The sequence below is a fragment of the Carlito syrichta genome, unplaced genomic scaffold (assembly GCF_000164805.1).
Source record: "Carlito syrichta isolate Samal-C Ts95f unplaced genomic scaffold, Tarsius_syrichta-2.0.1 Scaffold288978, whole genome shotgun sequence".
Taxonomy (NCBI): domain Eukaryota; kingdom Metazoa; phylum Chordata; class Mammalia; order Primates; family Tarsiidae; genus Carlito; species Carlito syrichta.
The window spans coordinates 54,483-70,643 of record NW_007233074.1 but is presented as its reverse complement, the minus strand read 5'-3'; the positions used below and the strand labels follow the sequence as shown (position 1 = coordinate 70,643).

Here is a 16,161-nt window from a genome sequence, read left to right as displayed (position 1 = left end):
TGCCCAGGCAGTCCCGCCCCGCATGGGCGGTGCTGTCTGAAGGAAATGAGTGGTGCTCCGGAAAAAGTGCTCCAGAGCCTCAGCCCGCGCATATCCTGGCTGTGGGGAGTCATCAAAGCCTGTTTACTGGGGCTATTTTTAGCATTAAAGAATCTTGTTGTGTTCTCCAGGCCGAGCATGCACCGTCTGGGCACAGCACCTCTGGTTTTAATGACTAGTCTCCCTTCTTTGGGGTCAGATCTCAAAGGGTCCTTGGAAGCAAGTCACTGAGACCTGGAGCCCAAGATCATTTAAAGACGCCGCTGGTGGCTTATTGAGCACCTACTGTGGCCTCCTCACTTGCATCTATACAGTTGTTGAGTAACCTTAGAATGGTTGGTCTTTGTCCTCCCTACGGGTCTGCGGATTCCTTTAGGGGAGGGTTTGCTCTTATACCTCTCAATATCCCTGATTCTAGGACAGGACTGAGCACATAGTGACACTTTTGGACAATTACTTTGTGCCTTGCGTAAGGCGGATGTGTACACAGTAGAAGCTTAATAACTGTGCAGGGAATGAGTGCATTTTCCCACGTCTGACACCAAGTCATGATACATCAGAGACAACACGATGTTCACAGGGAAAAAAGCATAAGGGTCCTCTATAGATTTGTGACGTGAGCCTCCTGGCTCCCTGGGTAAGGGTCTACCTCCCAGCTCCACAGTTTTCATTCTACTCCAAGCTGGGAGTGACCTGGCCAGGTTCCTTCAGAATCTCCCAGGAGGATATGCAGGTACTGTGAGGTCAAATAGTTCCACAGAGGGAAGAGACACCACCCCACCCGGGCCATGCTGTCCCAGGGTCCCCACAGGCCGGCCTGCTGGCTTCCTGGTCCTCCAAGCATTGTGATTTCAGTTCCAAGACGTTCTGTTTCCTTCATGGCCCTAAAGTGCCCCTTTCTCTCTCCCTCCCAGAGGCTGGCCTGATGCCGCCATAGCCAATTTCGCCACCTCCTGGAAGCAAGTGCACTGGGCATGGGTGGAAACCAATTTGGCTGTGTTGGAACTGTTAAAAACAGGAAATTTTAAGCAGGACTATTTCCTCTGGGTCCAGTTAACCCAAATAGGGTTGTCTTGGGATTACTCCATATTTTGAAGTCAGCGTTACCACTGAGATCAAAGAAACAGAAGAGAAAATATCTTAGTAGTCCAGAAATGATAGGCTGGCCTCTGCTTGTCTGTAGAAGGTCGTCACTTATCTGGTGTGATTGAAATGATGTTGAAAAATCTCTCCTCACTCATCTCCAAAATAAGTTGCCCCCTGGCAGCATAGGCTAGTGTCCCCAGCTTTAGGGTGTACCTCACAAGACCTTTGAGTTTAGGTGGTGGCTCTCTGCATGTGGTCCTACGGGCATCAACATCACCTGGGTACTTGTTAGAAAAACATTCTCAGTCCCCACTTGAGAACTACTGACCCAGGAGCCCAGTGGGGAGTATCCCAGGCCAGTTTCTTGGATGTGCAATCTTGGAGGTCTCCACACTTACAAGCGTCCTAGGCTTGGTTTAATTTTTTCAACAAGAGGTCCTGCTTCTTTACTTTGTACTGGGCCATGCAAATTATATAGCAGACCCAGCTCTGGAAATTTTGTTATAGCCAACTCTCTAGGATGATTCTGTTGCACACTCAAATTTAAAAGCACTGAAAGATGTTAACTGAGAAAGCTGACGTTAGAAGCTGCATCCCCCACACCCGGGGCATTGGACCATCACCAGCTCAGTGGGTTAGCTGGCAGAAAATAGATAACATCACCAGAGATCCCATGTAGGAATCAGGTGTGGGCATGTGTGTGTGGGATAAGGCCATTCCCGTGGCCTGTGGTCCTTCCCTCTGTAGGCTAGCCACCTGAATCAGAGTGTGAGGAGGAAAGAATTTTCCTCATTTTTCTTCCACCATTTTAGCAAAACAGGGAAAGCCACCAGGATACTACTCTGTATAACCCACCTCTCTACTCTGAAGGTCGGCTGCCCCTAGACAGGCCCCGCTCTGTTCTTCTTTAGAAATAGTATCTATGACTCCAGCATATTGTCTGATTCTGCGTCCTGAAAGATGGCTGGTACCCAGTGATGCCACTGAAGCCCCTCGGTAGGAATATCTCCTGATGTGGATTTGCTCTTCTTGAAGAAGTGTGGCAGGTAGCCCAAAGCTTAAAAATTAGGGGTTTCAGGCAGTAATGGGAAACTGCCAGGGGAGGGAGGGGTGGACACATTTCATCAATAAGGGATACCTGATCTCAAAGGTGATGTGGGGACCAAAGTGAGGCCCAAACTTTACCTGTACAATGACCATTTGTATACCTAACCATGAATTGTATCCCACATCTTTAAAATAAAAATTAAAAAATTAGGGTTTCAGGAGAAAAGAGAAGAGAATCTCAGTGCCCTTGCAGAGAGGTCCCTGAACTGCATCTCACAGCACTGATGTATCCCTTACCAAGTGACTCATAATAGAACGGCTACAGACCCTAGAGCACTTACTGTCTACACCCCTCCTTGGGTGCCCTGCTATGACACCCTGCATTGTACATTGGGTGCCCTGCTATGACACATGCATTGTACATTTGAAAGACTCCTTTTACTTGAGTACTAATTTTTTTAAAAATTTGAGTTGGGGTCTCAGTACCCAGGCTGGAGTGCATTTGCCTCATGGTTCACAGTGGCCTTGACTTCACGGGCTCAAGTCATCCTTCTGTCTCAGCCTCTCGAGCCTGTGGGACTATGGGTGCACACTGCCACACCCAGCTAATTTTTTTTATTTACTTGTAGAGATGGGGTCTTGCTATGTTGCCCAGCCTGGTCTCAAACTCCTGGGCTCAAGCATTCCTCCCACCTTGGCCTCTCAAAGTGTTGGGATTACAGGTATGAGCCACTGCACCCAGCTGAATATTAATTTCTATAAGTGACATATTACTCTCTAATACCCTTGTTCTATAAATCAAGTGAGGCATGCTTGGATTGATGTTTGTACTGAGTGAATAAGTAAATGTACCTTTGGAGTTCAATTATGAACAGGAAAAGGGGACTGAAATGGAGTCTGTAGTCTGAGGATACCAACCAAGGGCCCAGGGCCTGAAAAGTTTTTGGTCTGGGGCAAAAGCTGAGTCTACATTTTGCAGGTAGCAGAGATGTACCCGGCAGGCCAGGGTACGCGAAGTGGATGGTTTAGGGAGGAGGTCCCTAACAATACCTCTCCAGTCTGCCAGTGTCCAACAGCCTCCTCGCTCTGCTTTTTCCCTCTGGGCTTCATTTGCTCCAAATGATTCTGCCTGCCCTTGTTAGATTCTCCCCAAAGCAATGTAGTGAGTCACATGCATGCTTCTGCCCACATTTGCCTGAAATGCGAGGCCCCTCCAGGATGCTGGGCCTGCCTCACAGGCCCAGTCTCCGAGAATGAGAATTGGATCCTCCTCTTCAGCCAGCTGAGCCTCTCCCCAGTCCTGGGAGGGAGCTCATTCCAGGTGTTCTCCAGTGTTCGTCCAACCCTGTCCAGTCCGGAAGGCCTCTCATTTTCATCCTACTAAGTGAAACCTCTGTTTTTCATGAATCTCCTCAAATCTTCTTCTTTGGAACAATGGACTCTGATCACCCCAAAGTGACCCCCTTCTCCTCAGACCCTAGAGCACTTATTGTCTACACCCCTCCTTGGGTGCCCTGCTATGACACCCTTGAACTTTTGGCTAGCTTTGCATCTCTGTCTCCGTGTGCTACACATGCCTCATCTGGGGTTTGAGCAAACTGAGAGTCGTGACAATGTCGGAGGGAGAGCAGAGGGGGAAGGAATTCACAGTTGCTGATATCATTTTAGGTGTTTTACTCACTTTTTAATCTTTGCCATTCCAAAAGGTGGAAATTATTATCCCCATTTAGCTGATGAGGAAACTGATGTTCAAAGAGGTTGTTACCCAGCATCATAGTAGGAAGTTGGTCTAGGAATAGAGTCTGTGTTTAACTCCAAAACCTACAAATGGCTGAGTGTGGCTTCTAGAATCAACTTCCTGGGCTTACTTTCCAACTTTTCTACCCTTGGACAAATCGTTTAACCTCTCAGCCTATCTATAAAATGAGATTAAGAGTAGTAAGTACCTCGTAGGTCATTGTCAAGATTACAGAGCATGTTTAGTATAATACCTTTCATGTAATAATGGCTCAATATACATTAGCAGCTAAAATTTTTGTTCCTACTCTTACTCAGACTATGGTGATATCTATGACTCCTGTTGTGGTTATTCCTAGTACTGCAGATACCATTGTCACTACCGGCACGCTGTCCTCATGGCCCCAGTCAGAGTATCTTCTGTGTGGTGATGCCCACCCAGTGCCTGCTGCTGGGACATGTGGCAGACAGTTAGGTGGTTAGCAGCGTGCGTTTCCAGAAAAAGTCCACTTGATGCCTTCGAGCCATCCCTGGCAGATGCCTGTGTGTGTCAGTCACCTCTGTTTTCATGCCACATTCATGCAAGCCGTCCAATCTCTTTCCAGTTTGCTCTGAAAATGAGTCTGAAGCCGAAGCGGACCAGCAGATGGATAATTTGTACCTGAAAGCTTTGGAGGGTTTCATTGCTGTGGTGACCCAAGATGGCGACATGATCTTTCTGTCAGAAAACATCAGCAAGTTCATGGGACTCACACAGGTGCTGCCCTCCTCTTTCACTTTCAGAAAAGGAAAATGTTTCCAATGGGGGTAGAAATTAGTGGAAGATGCTGGTCACAACCCCATGTGACCTCTCTCTGTTACACCCACTCTGATCCTCACTAACTCAGGCCATAAGACTTAGTAACACACACTCTTCCCAGCATTGGGTTTGACATTGGTGATGGCCATCCTGGTGGACAACTCTTTGCTAACTAGAGCAGCAGGCCCACCCTCGTGAATGAAGTCTCAGTCATCATCCATAGTCTTCTATTACGTGGCACATCTATGGGCCTGTGTGGCCTGGGATTCCATCTCCTCCCTGTCTCCAAATCGGGAAGAGGGCTCTGCTAACTTCAGTGTTAGAATAATGAACCTTTACTTTGTTTTTGAAACAGGTGGAGCTGACGGGACACAGTATCTTTGACTTCACTCACCCCTGCGACCATGAGGAAATCCGTGAAAACCTGACTCTCAAAAATGGTATGCTTTTTTTTTTAGAAAAGCAGAATTTATTATTGAGGGAACAGAAAAGCTCCCACATTGGGAAGGGACCCAAGGGGGTCGCCCAAAAATGGTATTCTTAATTGCATGTTCACTTTCTTCTTCCCCCTCCTGGGAAGTGATCTGCCTTCCTTTTGTTTACAAGTATAGGAAAGGCAGCTCATGGACATTACAATGCAGGAAAAACTGACATCCATAAACAATTCAGCTAGGCTGGCCCTCTGTGTCCGCAGGCAGCCTGTGAGATGAGACTAGGGCCACTGAAAGGATCCAGTACTCAGAAATATCTTATGGTTCCTGATATCACACTCCTAGGGGGCTGCTTTGAGGTAGCACACTGTATCTAGGAGGTTGAGTCACTTGAGAGTTAAGCATTTCTACCAAACGACACCACCCAAACCAATAAACTCACCTGTACTCATAGAAACGACTGCAGTTATCTTTTGCCATGTAACAACCCACCCAAAGTGAGTTGAACAAGCATTTGATTATTTCTCCAGATTCTGTGGTATGTGTGGGCAGGTCTTGTGCTCCATGTGATATCCACTGGGCTGCAGTCACCTGGGGACTGGACTAGGCTGGGTGATCAGAATGATTCACCCAGATGCCCAGGACCTTGTGGCAGGAACCCTGGGCTCAGCTGGGATGCTGGGATGACCGGACCTCTCTTACTCCCGGGAATCTCAAAGCCTCTCTCTCCCCACATGGTGTCTCCAGGGTGGCCAGACTTTATACCTGGCAGCTCAGGGCTCCCAGAAGCACTACAGTGGAAGTTGCCAGGCCTCCCCAAGGCTTAGTCCTAGAATTGGCACAATATCACTTCTGCCCCACTTTGAGGGTTAGAACAAGTCACAGGCCAACCTTGATGCCATATGGGAGGGAAGTACACAAGGCTGTGTTGGGGCATGGCACACTGGGCCACCTTTAGAGACTGCCACCACAGGAGCTGTGGAATGAGCCTGGTCTCCTGGAGATGAGATGCAGGGCAAGTAAGCTTTGATGGAGGAGATTGTAAAAGATGTAGTATACGGAACCTTACCGGAGGGGGCTCCAGCAGGTGCCAGTGGAGGAGAGAATCCACACAGCAGAAGACACTTTGCCTTGTAACTGGAGCCGTTCTAGTGACTCCTGTAACTGGAGCCATTCTAGTGAGGGCAAGAATGAGGATATTGTCAAGAGAATGGAAGCTTTGGGCAGCAGTGAGGCTCAGTGGTCCCTTCTGAACCTGAGGTTCTGTCACTGGTCTGGGCAGATGCTGCTCACGTCTAAATGTCCTCTTTAACACCCCTTCCCTGTCACTGCCATGGAGCTCCTCTTTGTCCAGGCAAATAACAGAGGCAGCGGGACTAAGCCTATGAGGTCTGGCTCTTGTTACCGCACATACTCTAAAGCAGATACCTCGTTGGCTCACCTCTACCCTGTTACACACTGAACCTGCAGTTCACGTTTGAGCCTACAAAGTATAGGATTATAACTGCCTCCCCTTCCACCCCTGCCACCACCCTCTCACCCGGCCCCACTGCTCTTCCACCTGAAGACCTCGGGCCACCCAGCAGGAGAGGACCCATGCCTGGGCTGCTCAGTGTCTTGTCTGTGCTGCTGAGAAGTCTGGGCTGCATAGAACATTTGCTTCTATGGGGAAGGGGCTACCAGACTTTCCAAATCACTTTCTAAAGCGGGTGCTGGAAGCCTGGGAAAACCAAAGTCTGATTATTTCTCTACTCCAGAAACACTTTGGCCCTTGGGTTCTTAGTCTCAGTACAGCCACTGACCGTTGTCTCTGTTTGATTCGGTAAGCTGAATCACAGCCTTTGCTCAAAGCCTTTCTTTTCAAGCTGATAATATTAGACTAGGCAAAGTCTAGGCCCTTCCAGCTCTCCAGTGCCAAGTTTCACAGCCAAGCGACCTCTATTCATCTGAGTAGAACATTAAATCTCTTGGTCTATGTATCAGGGACTTGGGATCAGTCAAACTCAGTGAATCAGCAAAAACTTCATTGAAGGTGCCGACCTGTGGGTGAACTCATGATCTAGAAGTAAAGGGTTAATGTGAGTTCCTAGAGGAAGATAAGGCTGTGAGGCAGATTGTGGAAGGCTTTGAAGGCCAGGAGGGCCTCGAACTTTATCCTGTAGACCATGGGGAGCTATTGAAGGTTTTTTTGTAGGTGTGGGGTGATCTGCTTGCATCTATGTTTATAAAGAATGATCAGATGTCATAACAGGGAGAATCCAGAGGCTAACAAGTTAGGAGGCCTCAATAATAACCCAAGCCACAGCTACAAATGAATTTCTCCAGCCCCCTCATTCCCAGACACTTGGGCTGGCCCTGGTGGTAGGACCAGATCCCAAGACAGGTGTATGTCATTATATACAAAGCCTACCTGAAAATTAAAGTTATACGAATCATAATTAATGCAGGAGAGAAGGTTTTATAATAATCATGGAGGAATAGTTTCTCTTTTAAAAAAAAAGGGATTCACCATTCAGTCTATTACTTAGTAGGCTCCCCTAAGGATATTTAAGTTTAGTTCAAAGATGCCACAACTCCTGTGACACATAGCTCTTCAGGAATATGCCAGTCAAATAAATGAAGGTCCTCTGAAAGTTTAGGTGGAGAGGTTGGTGGTTTGGGGGATTTGTTAATTCTGTCTGAGAGAGGATATGAGTTAACCTTAAAGTGGACTCTTAGAGCCTCGATATGTATGTCACTTCAAGGAAAAAGCTAAAGGCGTGTTGTCCTGAACGCAGCTAATGTTTGCAAGTAGGGCACAGGAGGGCTCGGATTCCTGAGAGACAGATTATAAAGAAAAGACACACATGTCCAAGGGACATTTCTAACCTGTGGGGCTCATACCCTTAGAGGGGCTGTGGCTTCCACCCCCACCCCCCAGATTGTCTGTTAGAATTTCTGCCTGGGAATTTGGGCCTGTCCCCAGAGAGGGCTGCTGAGATTGTGACTAGCACTCCCTCACTGCCTAACTGCTCTGAAGGAACCATTGGCCAGGGGCCAGGTGCAGTGGAATATCAAAGGATGGAACAACTTCCACCTTGGGGGAGTTGATGCTGCAGTTGAAGAGACAAGCTGGGAGGAGATGCCATTGGTCCACAGGCCAAGGTGGAGCCCAGTGGTTATGGCAGTTTACTGAGGCCAAGAGAGTAGATACTTGGGAAACACAAATGGCACGCTGCCCAGGACAACAGCAACTGGGCCCCTCTTGTGAACATAAATGTAAAACTGGGGTTCAACCCGCTCCCCCCACCCTTTCCCATCTAGGCTCTGGTTTTGGGAAGAAAAACAAAGACATGTCCACAGAGCGGGACTTCTTCATGAGGATGAAGTGCACGGTCACCAACAGAGGCCGAACTGTCAACCTCAAATCAGCCACCTGGAAGGTAGGGCACCATCAGGCTTAGGTTGGAGTCCCAGGCGTGGGGGCTGGGTGGGGAGGGGGTTGCCTAAAGCCCTGCTCCCACCCCCAGCACTCCTGGCCCCACGTCTGACCCCTCGTGGCCTGTCTCCAGGTCTTGCACTGCACCGGCCAGGTGAAAGTCTACAACAACTGCCCCCCTCACAGTAGTCTCTGTGGCTACAAGGAGCCCCTGCTGTCCTGTCTCATCATCATGTGTGAACCCATCCAGCACCCATCCCACATGGACATCCCCCTGGACAGCAAGACCTTCCTGAGCCGCCACAGCATGGACATGAAGTTCACTTACTGCGATGACAGGTGGGGTCCCAGAGCGTGTGTACTGCCGGCAGGGGTGGCCTAGGGCGCCCATGTGTGGGACTAGGACGTACATATTGTGTTGCCGGGTGCACAAACGTGGGCCTGTGTCACTGTTTCCTTCCATCAGTACACCTCAGAGGTCCCCAGTGCCATCTTTGGTGGTCCATTGACACAGCAGCAGGGTCTCTGCAGAGCTGCTCCAGTGGGCAACTCTTGTCATCGTTGTGCTGTGAACACTTGTATGGGGCTCCTGAGAAAATTTACAGGGCAGCATCCTGCCCTGGAGAGAGAAGAGTCTAGAGTTTTCTGTCTGCCTCCCTATTTGGAGACTGGCAGGGATCATCTGCTTCTGACCTGGAAACTCCCACTCTCCCTCTGCTGACTAGGCTCTTCCCTCTGCCTTGGTCTATGTGCAACTCCATTCCGGTTGTTATTTTATTTTGTTTTGTTTTATTTTTTTGAGTTGGAGTCTCACTCCGTTGCCCAGGCTGGAATGCAGTGGCACGCTCACGGCCACCCCAGCGTCGACCTACTGGGGTCAGGTGATCCTTCCGCATCAGCCTTCCAAATAGCCGGAACTACAGATGCACGCTAACACACCTGGCTACTTTTATGATTTATTATAGAGATGAGATGGCGCCAAGTTGCCCGGGCTGTTCTCAAACCCGTGGACTCAGGCAGTCCCCTCACCTCGACCTCCCAAAGTGTTGGGGTTACAGGCTTGAGCCACCGCGCCCGGCCCCTGTCCGTTATTTTGAAGCTAGATACTGTGGCCTGGTTTGTAGGCTTTTAGGTGAAGGGGGCTAAGCCAGATCCTAGCCCCCAGTACCAGGCCCAGCTGGAAATTCTCTTAGGGGACATAGATGGTGGTCAAGAGCATGGACTCTGGGGCTAGACAGCCTAGGTACAAATCCAATCATACGTGTTTTGTGTTAGCTCTTATTCTCAACTGTATTAAAGTTGTTGAAAGATCCCTAAGATTGCACATGCAAGCCGTTTCATCTTTAGTTCTTAGTTGTAGGGTTCAAACAGGTAGGGGAGAGGCTGGGGTGTTGTGGGAGGGAGAGGTTAAACTACACCACAGCTTCTAACCTCACTATTAACCCTGCCACAGGAACGTGGGGCTTGATAAACAGGAGGAAGGAGGAGAAGGTAGGGGAGAACAATGGCTGGTCCCCGATGGGGGCGAAGGAGAAGCCAGAAGGGACTGGGCCAGGGGCGGACCTGGCTTAAATAAATGCCAGTGTGGCTTGCTGACCAGCGCACCCTGGATGTGCCCTTCAGGACTGGGATCTCCCAGCCTGACTACAGCTTTCTGCAGTATCTACAGAGAGTCACCTTTTGTTCCCAGCATCACCGTTCCTGTGGCAATTCTTCTCCACCCCAAACTCTTTACCATTCCCCTCTCATCTCTTAGGGTGTCTCCTCAGGAAACTCCACGATCTCAGTTTCCCCTTCTCTAAAGTGCTGATAATATCTCTCAGCCTGTTTCACGGGGTCACTGTCGTCATAAAATAAGATAAAGGCCATGAAAGCACTTTGAAAAGTACAAACAGCACGACCCATGTGAGGCTTCGTGTTCCGGCTGATATTTAAGTCCTATCATTGGCATCCCCCAGAGCAAAATCTCCTGCTAAACCCAAGGAGCTGAGAGCTCCTTCCGGGGGCCTGGAAGAGGAAGGAGAGACCACCAGCAATGATCTGCTTTGTCTTCAGCAGCCAGCAGGAAACCCCCAAACCCTGCTCAGCCTCCCCACACCCACCTACCTTTCTCTCATCAACTGGGCATCCCACGGTTATCTGGTATCTCTGTGGGTGGGACCTTACACTCCAGGCAAGGCTGCTTCCTCCTGTGATTCGAGACTGATCTGGTGTTGGGTGTTGGCCCTGTCTTAGGATTGGCCATGACTCGTGGTACAATTTCAGAACTTTTGTAAAGGTATCCTTGAGTCATTCCTGTCCTCCAGTTCTGACCACAGTAGGGTCAGGACTCAAGGCGTTTAGAGGGAGTGATGTAAGTAGAAAGAGGTACTCTAACCTCAAAGGGGGGAAACGCCATGTATGAAGTCTTTTGTGCTGGAACTTCAACACAGATGGCATTTATTATAATTGTTAGTGTTGTTGTTATTGTTGTTGATAGAAAGACTCCTCCAAAGGCAGGCACCAGGGGATCCATGGTATAGCTAAGGTCATTTACCAGATGCAGTCTTTGTGTTCAAATGAACGTTCTGGGCAGAAAACATGGTTTTGTTCCATGCACCCCTCTCAGCATCTTCTTAGATAACATGGAAAATCCCAATGCAGAGCCCACCTGACCCTGCATTGAGGTGGTGTGGCTCAGGATGTCCTGGCCATGCCAGGACTGTATCTCCAGTCGGTGGAGGATGGAAGTCAGATGCAGGTGCTGACAGGTGAAGCTCATCCCTACTGTGACACACTCTGTGAGCACTGGAAAAATCTGCAGTTCTAGGAAATAACTTGCCATCCCTAGATAACAGAAAGAGGGATTTTTTTTTTTTAAGCTTAAGACCTTGTTAAAGGAAAAGAAATCCCCCAGAAAGGGTAATTCAGCATTACCTTGGTTTTGAGTGAGTTTCAGGTGATTTTGGAAAGCACTAAACTTTGGATGAAAGAAAGGAGGGGGCAGGGAACACAAGGAATTGGGTGCTTAAATGGGGTTACAGAGGAGAGGAGATGCATGCAGAAATGTGAGAGACACTGTGCAGACTTATTCGTTTGGTTCAGGACTGGCAGGCAGAGTAGATACTGGCTTAAAGGAACCTGTGATTTAGGGCTTTGCGACTCACAATGTGGAGAGTGATACTGCTTATAAGTTCTGCAGGACACATTGCACTTTCAGCAGAATCTTGCCTTCGAGAAACCTAATTACGTGGCCCCAAGTCTGAATCCAGTGGAGCTAGAGAGCTGAATGTAGAGGCATTTAAAGACATAGAATGCTGTTCCACATAGAAGTTGCATTTAACCGATTAGCAGATTAGTTAACAAGGGCACAGACATGGCTTAGACAGTTGATGAAGTGACTATTTTAAGTCCTTAATCCCTAAGTGTTATTTCTGAATTGCTTTGATGAGGGAGGAAGGACTGGAGTATTTTTGGTTTTGGTAGCCTGTTTTCACTTTTTGTGTTGAGATGGGAAGAAATGTGCATGTGCACATATATATAATACACACATGCATTCGTCCTCCCCACCTTCCTCTCTCCCTCTCCATCCCTCCTCCCCCTCTCTCTCCCTCCCACCCCCAATATCCTTCAGAGATAAATGCTTCAAAAACTAACAGCTACATATGATACCTTATGGGAGGAGGGGGTCTCCATTTTAATCAGGAAATTCTATAGGTATAATGACATCTAACACATATAAGGGGCTATGATTTCTCACAAAGGAGCTTTTTTCCCATAAGGAAAATTAGAAAGAATCTGAAGAAAATGTAAGGCAATTAGAATCCACAAAATCACTTTTGAAGCGTTTGGTACTCTTAGATGTATTGAGATGACAGAAGACACAAACAAAAAAAGAAAAGGGGCATGGGGAAAAAAAGGGAGAACAGAGAGGAAAGGAAGGAGTGAAATAAAACAAAGAAGAGAAAAAGGATACTCGAATCTTGCATTAAACTTTCAGATTTACAAAATCAATTGAATCTGAAACCAACCTATTCTGAAGCATCTGAAATAGAATAAAGGAGAGCAGATGGTTAAAAATGCATGTGCCCTCCCCTTAATAAAGGATCAGAGGACCATATTAAGTCCTGCATTAACGACTTGAAACATAGGAAATGTTTTAAAAAGCAAATTCCATAGCAATTTGTATGTCAGTGATGTTGATATATATATATATGGTTGACTTCTCTAGACGAGAGGAGCAAATTGGCAAGATTCAAGAAGAATGTCCCGATTATCAGTGTAATTAATGATCTTTTCTCCATATATGACTCAGACATAGGCATTATCCTCTTTCCCAAAAGCCTGAGCAGCCAATTAATGAACTGTAATTTATTGAGCTTATGTATCTAACCCTGTGCCAGAGACCATTATATTATAGAATTAAAATAGGTGATTCCTGACCTACCAGAGTTTAGAATTCGAGACATAAGCGAATTAATGAAACCACTGTGAATGGTACAAAGTAGAACATTTTATTCACTCAAAAGGAAGACAAAAGTTGTTCCCAAGTAGTTTAACTTTAAAACGGAATGGTTCTTAAATTCATATGGAGGTGCCATCTAGAGGCGAAAGAGAATAACTGTGAAGAAAGCCAGGCTATCAGGGAGACTGGGACCAAGTCTTTCTAATTCACATGTAATCCCCTATGATTTTGTCTACTTTATGAGTCTTCCTATAGCTTAGAAATAAATCATCAGAGCCAGTTATATGAATAGGAGCAGTATCACTGGAGGGAAAAGGTTTCAAATGTACAGTAAAAATCCAAACCCACAAAGAGAGTCAGTCATCTTATCTTTACAGATAAAGAATTGCAGGCAACATAGGACATCATAATACCAGGAGGTACAGTTTAATAAATTAAGATATCTACATTCTGGCCAGACTCAGCCAGCACTTTGGGAGGCCGAGTTGAGTGGATTGCCTGAGCCCACAGGTTCGAGACCAGCCTGGGCAACTTGGCGAGACCTTGTCTCTACAGTAAATAAAAAATTAGCCAGGCGTGGTAGTGCGCACCTGTAGTTCCAGCTACTCAGAAGGCTGAGGTGGAAGGATTGCCTGAGCCCAGCAGGTTGACACTGGGGTGGCCGTGAGTGTGCCACTGCACTCCAGCCTGGGCGACAGAGTAAGATAACAGCAACAAAAAAAGATATCTACATTCCAAATTCTGTGAATAAACTTAGGATGAACTGTTTTTGTACAAAGAAACTGGGAATAAGTAAGGACGGTAAAAGCAAGGGAAAAGTTAAGAAACATGAAGAGAATAAGGAAAATGACAAGGGCCATGAGTTGTACAATACACACACAGTAGCTTCCCATATATAAATTCCCTACGGGGACCCTTTGCCACTCCACAGACAGGATAGAAATTGGTTGTATGGATTCATATAATGGTGTGATACTGGAAGAAAACACAAGGCGTAAGTACTATTGTTTAAAGCAAACAAAATCTGGATGAAATACTGTATTAAAACTAACAGGAGGCACTGAAGTCTGAGTTAGTGAATAGTCTAGATTTTTTTTTTTTTTTTTTTTTTTGGTGAGTCATAGTCTCACTCCACCACCCAGGCTGGAGTGCAGTGGCACACTCATGGCCACCCCAGTGTCCACCTGCTGGGCTCCAGTGATCCTTCCACCTCAGCCTTCAAGTAGCCGGAACTACAGGCGCGCACTACCATGCCCAACAAAATTTTTTTTTATTGTAAAGATGAGGTCTCACCAAGTTGCCCAGGCTGTTCTTGAACCTGTGGGCTCAGGCAGTCCCCTCACCTTGGCCTCCCAAAGTGTTGGGATTACAGGCTTGAGCCACTGCGCCTGGCCTAGTCTAGATATTTTTAAGGAAATGCCATGTCAAAGCTTTAAGCACATATAGAAACCAAGACGAGGTGAGTCACAGGGTGCCAGCAGTGGCCATTGCCAGAGGGTGGGAGGAAAGAAAGTAGCCTTCAATACAAGTCTTTATTAGCAAATACATTCTTTGGAAAACAAATAGGCGTCTATGAAGTACTTACAACTTGTATCCTCTTAAATAGCTTAAATACTCTCTCCTCATCTTGTGTACATGATTCATTTACCTAGCAAATCCTCCACTCATGTAGGGAGCAGGGGTGAAGACTGCAGCCAGACCTTGTGTGACTCCAGGCAGTGGCATCTGAAGTCAGGGAGCGTGGCTGCCGCACCCACGTGGCTGGGCACTGGCCGGTACACGCTGGGAAGATGAGCCAGGCTTCTTGAGCCTGTGGCTGAATTTCTTCTGCCTCTTGAGGTGGCAGCGCTGACTCTGCAGCCAAGGGACTAATCTTCCTACTACTTGGCTGTAGGCCGTCTATTTTGAACAGAGCTTCTGAACACTTTTTAAGGGTGAAGAGCCGTTGAAAAGCAACGAAGAATTCATCTCGCATTTCGAAAGTATGTCTCACTCTGAAGTCCAAAGCCCAAAATTTTATTTGGAGCAATGCTAACTTCAGAATGTAACAACCATTTTCCTCTATATTTTCTATGTTCTTGTCCTTCTTCCTCTGCCTCCTTGTGCTGCCTGTCTGCATCTCTCCTCACTTCATCCTTGGTCTGCTTTTTCCACTTTATTATTAAAAAGTATCCTCGGTTCTATACATTTTTGGAATCTTGTAAATTAAGTCTTTTTATGTATCTCTCTCCTCTTAGAACAGCGCTACTGAGTTGACTTTTACATTTATGGTGACCCCAAACTGATTTTTTTTTTTTCTCCAGTGAGTCAGGGGACCTTAATTAGAAAGCAAGAAAGCAAGAAATTGCTTCCCTGCTCCTGACAGAGCCGAGATGAGGCTATGTTATCACAGCCCAGCCCAGGAGGCCTGTCTGAAGACCCCAAGGAAGCGAGCAGGGAAGGCCCTTCTGTGCTGTGGGACCGACCTTATAAACAAGCTTGGTTCATTAACCTCCCTGCTGGCGTCTACGTGTCTGCATCGGGGCAAATGACCATCAACTTTAAGTTGGGGTTTCCTGGCTTTGTAAAGTTTGACAACTCAAATGTTCTTCAATTGTGTTTGGGGTCTGTGTATTTCCCAGTTTTTATAGTTGTCTGTTTAAAGGAACGAAGAAAGAGACATCAAATATTTATTTTAGTTGACAAGATAAATGAAAGCTGCTACTGGGAAGATATCTGGCAGTTCTAAAATCTAGGTTTGTTTGTCTCCTTCCAAAACATGCCCATTGTGTGCCTTTGAATGGATGATACATTAATTAGCTTTTTTAAAAAAAATTTTATTATGAGGCTGATTATAATAAACATTCACTTTGAACATTTTAATTTAAAGATTCTAATCTTGAAAGGAAATTTAATTCCTACAGGGAGCAGAAGCACATCTTTTCAGAATGCCCATAGACCATAGACTCATCTTGGAGGGTCTTTAGAAAATTCTAGACCTGCCTAGGAACAGAAGCAGTTCATCTGGCAAGTGCATGAGCCTGTAAATGGCTACCCCGTGGTTGGCTGTACAGTTCTGGTTCCCAGGCTAAGCTTGAAAGGCATCCAGCCCAACAACAAAGCTCTCTGGTGGTAGAACCAGTATGGTTCTGTCTCTTGTTCCTCCCAATTTCCACTTTAG

General features: G+C 46.8%; 1 protein-coding gene across 2 annotated transcripts in view; it reads left to right on the top strand.

Annotated features, from left to right (window-relative positions):
* EPAS1 (endothelial PAS domain protein 1) overlaps positions 1-16,161 on the top strand; it is a 90,299-nt gene that overhangs the window by 55,970 nt on the left and 18,168 nt on the right. For both annotated transcript variants that reach the window (XM_008054044.2, XM_021710438.1), the window contains 4 exons: positions 4,515-4,666; positions 5,064-5,148; positions 8,443-8,561; positions 8,691-8,896. In XM_008054044.2, coding sequence (XP_008052235.1) covers positions 4,515-4,666; positions 5,064-5,148; positions 8,443-8,561; positions 8,691-8,896 — 562 coding nt within the window. The remainder of the gene's footprint in view (positions 1-4,514; positions 4,667-5,063; positions 5,149-8,442; positions 8,562-8,690; positions 8,897-16,161) is intronic.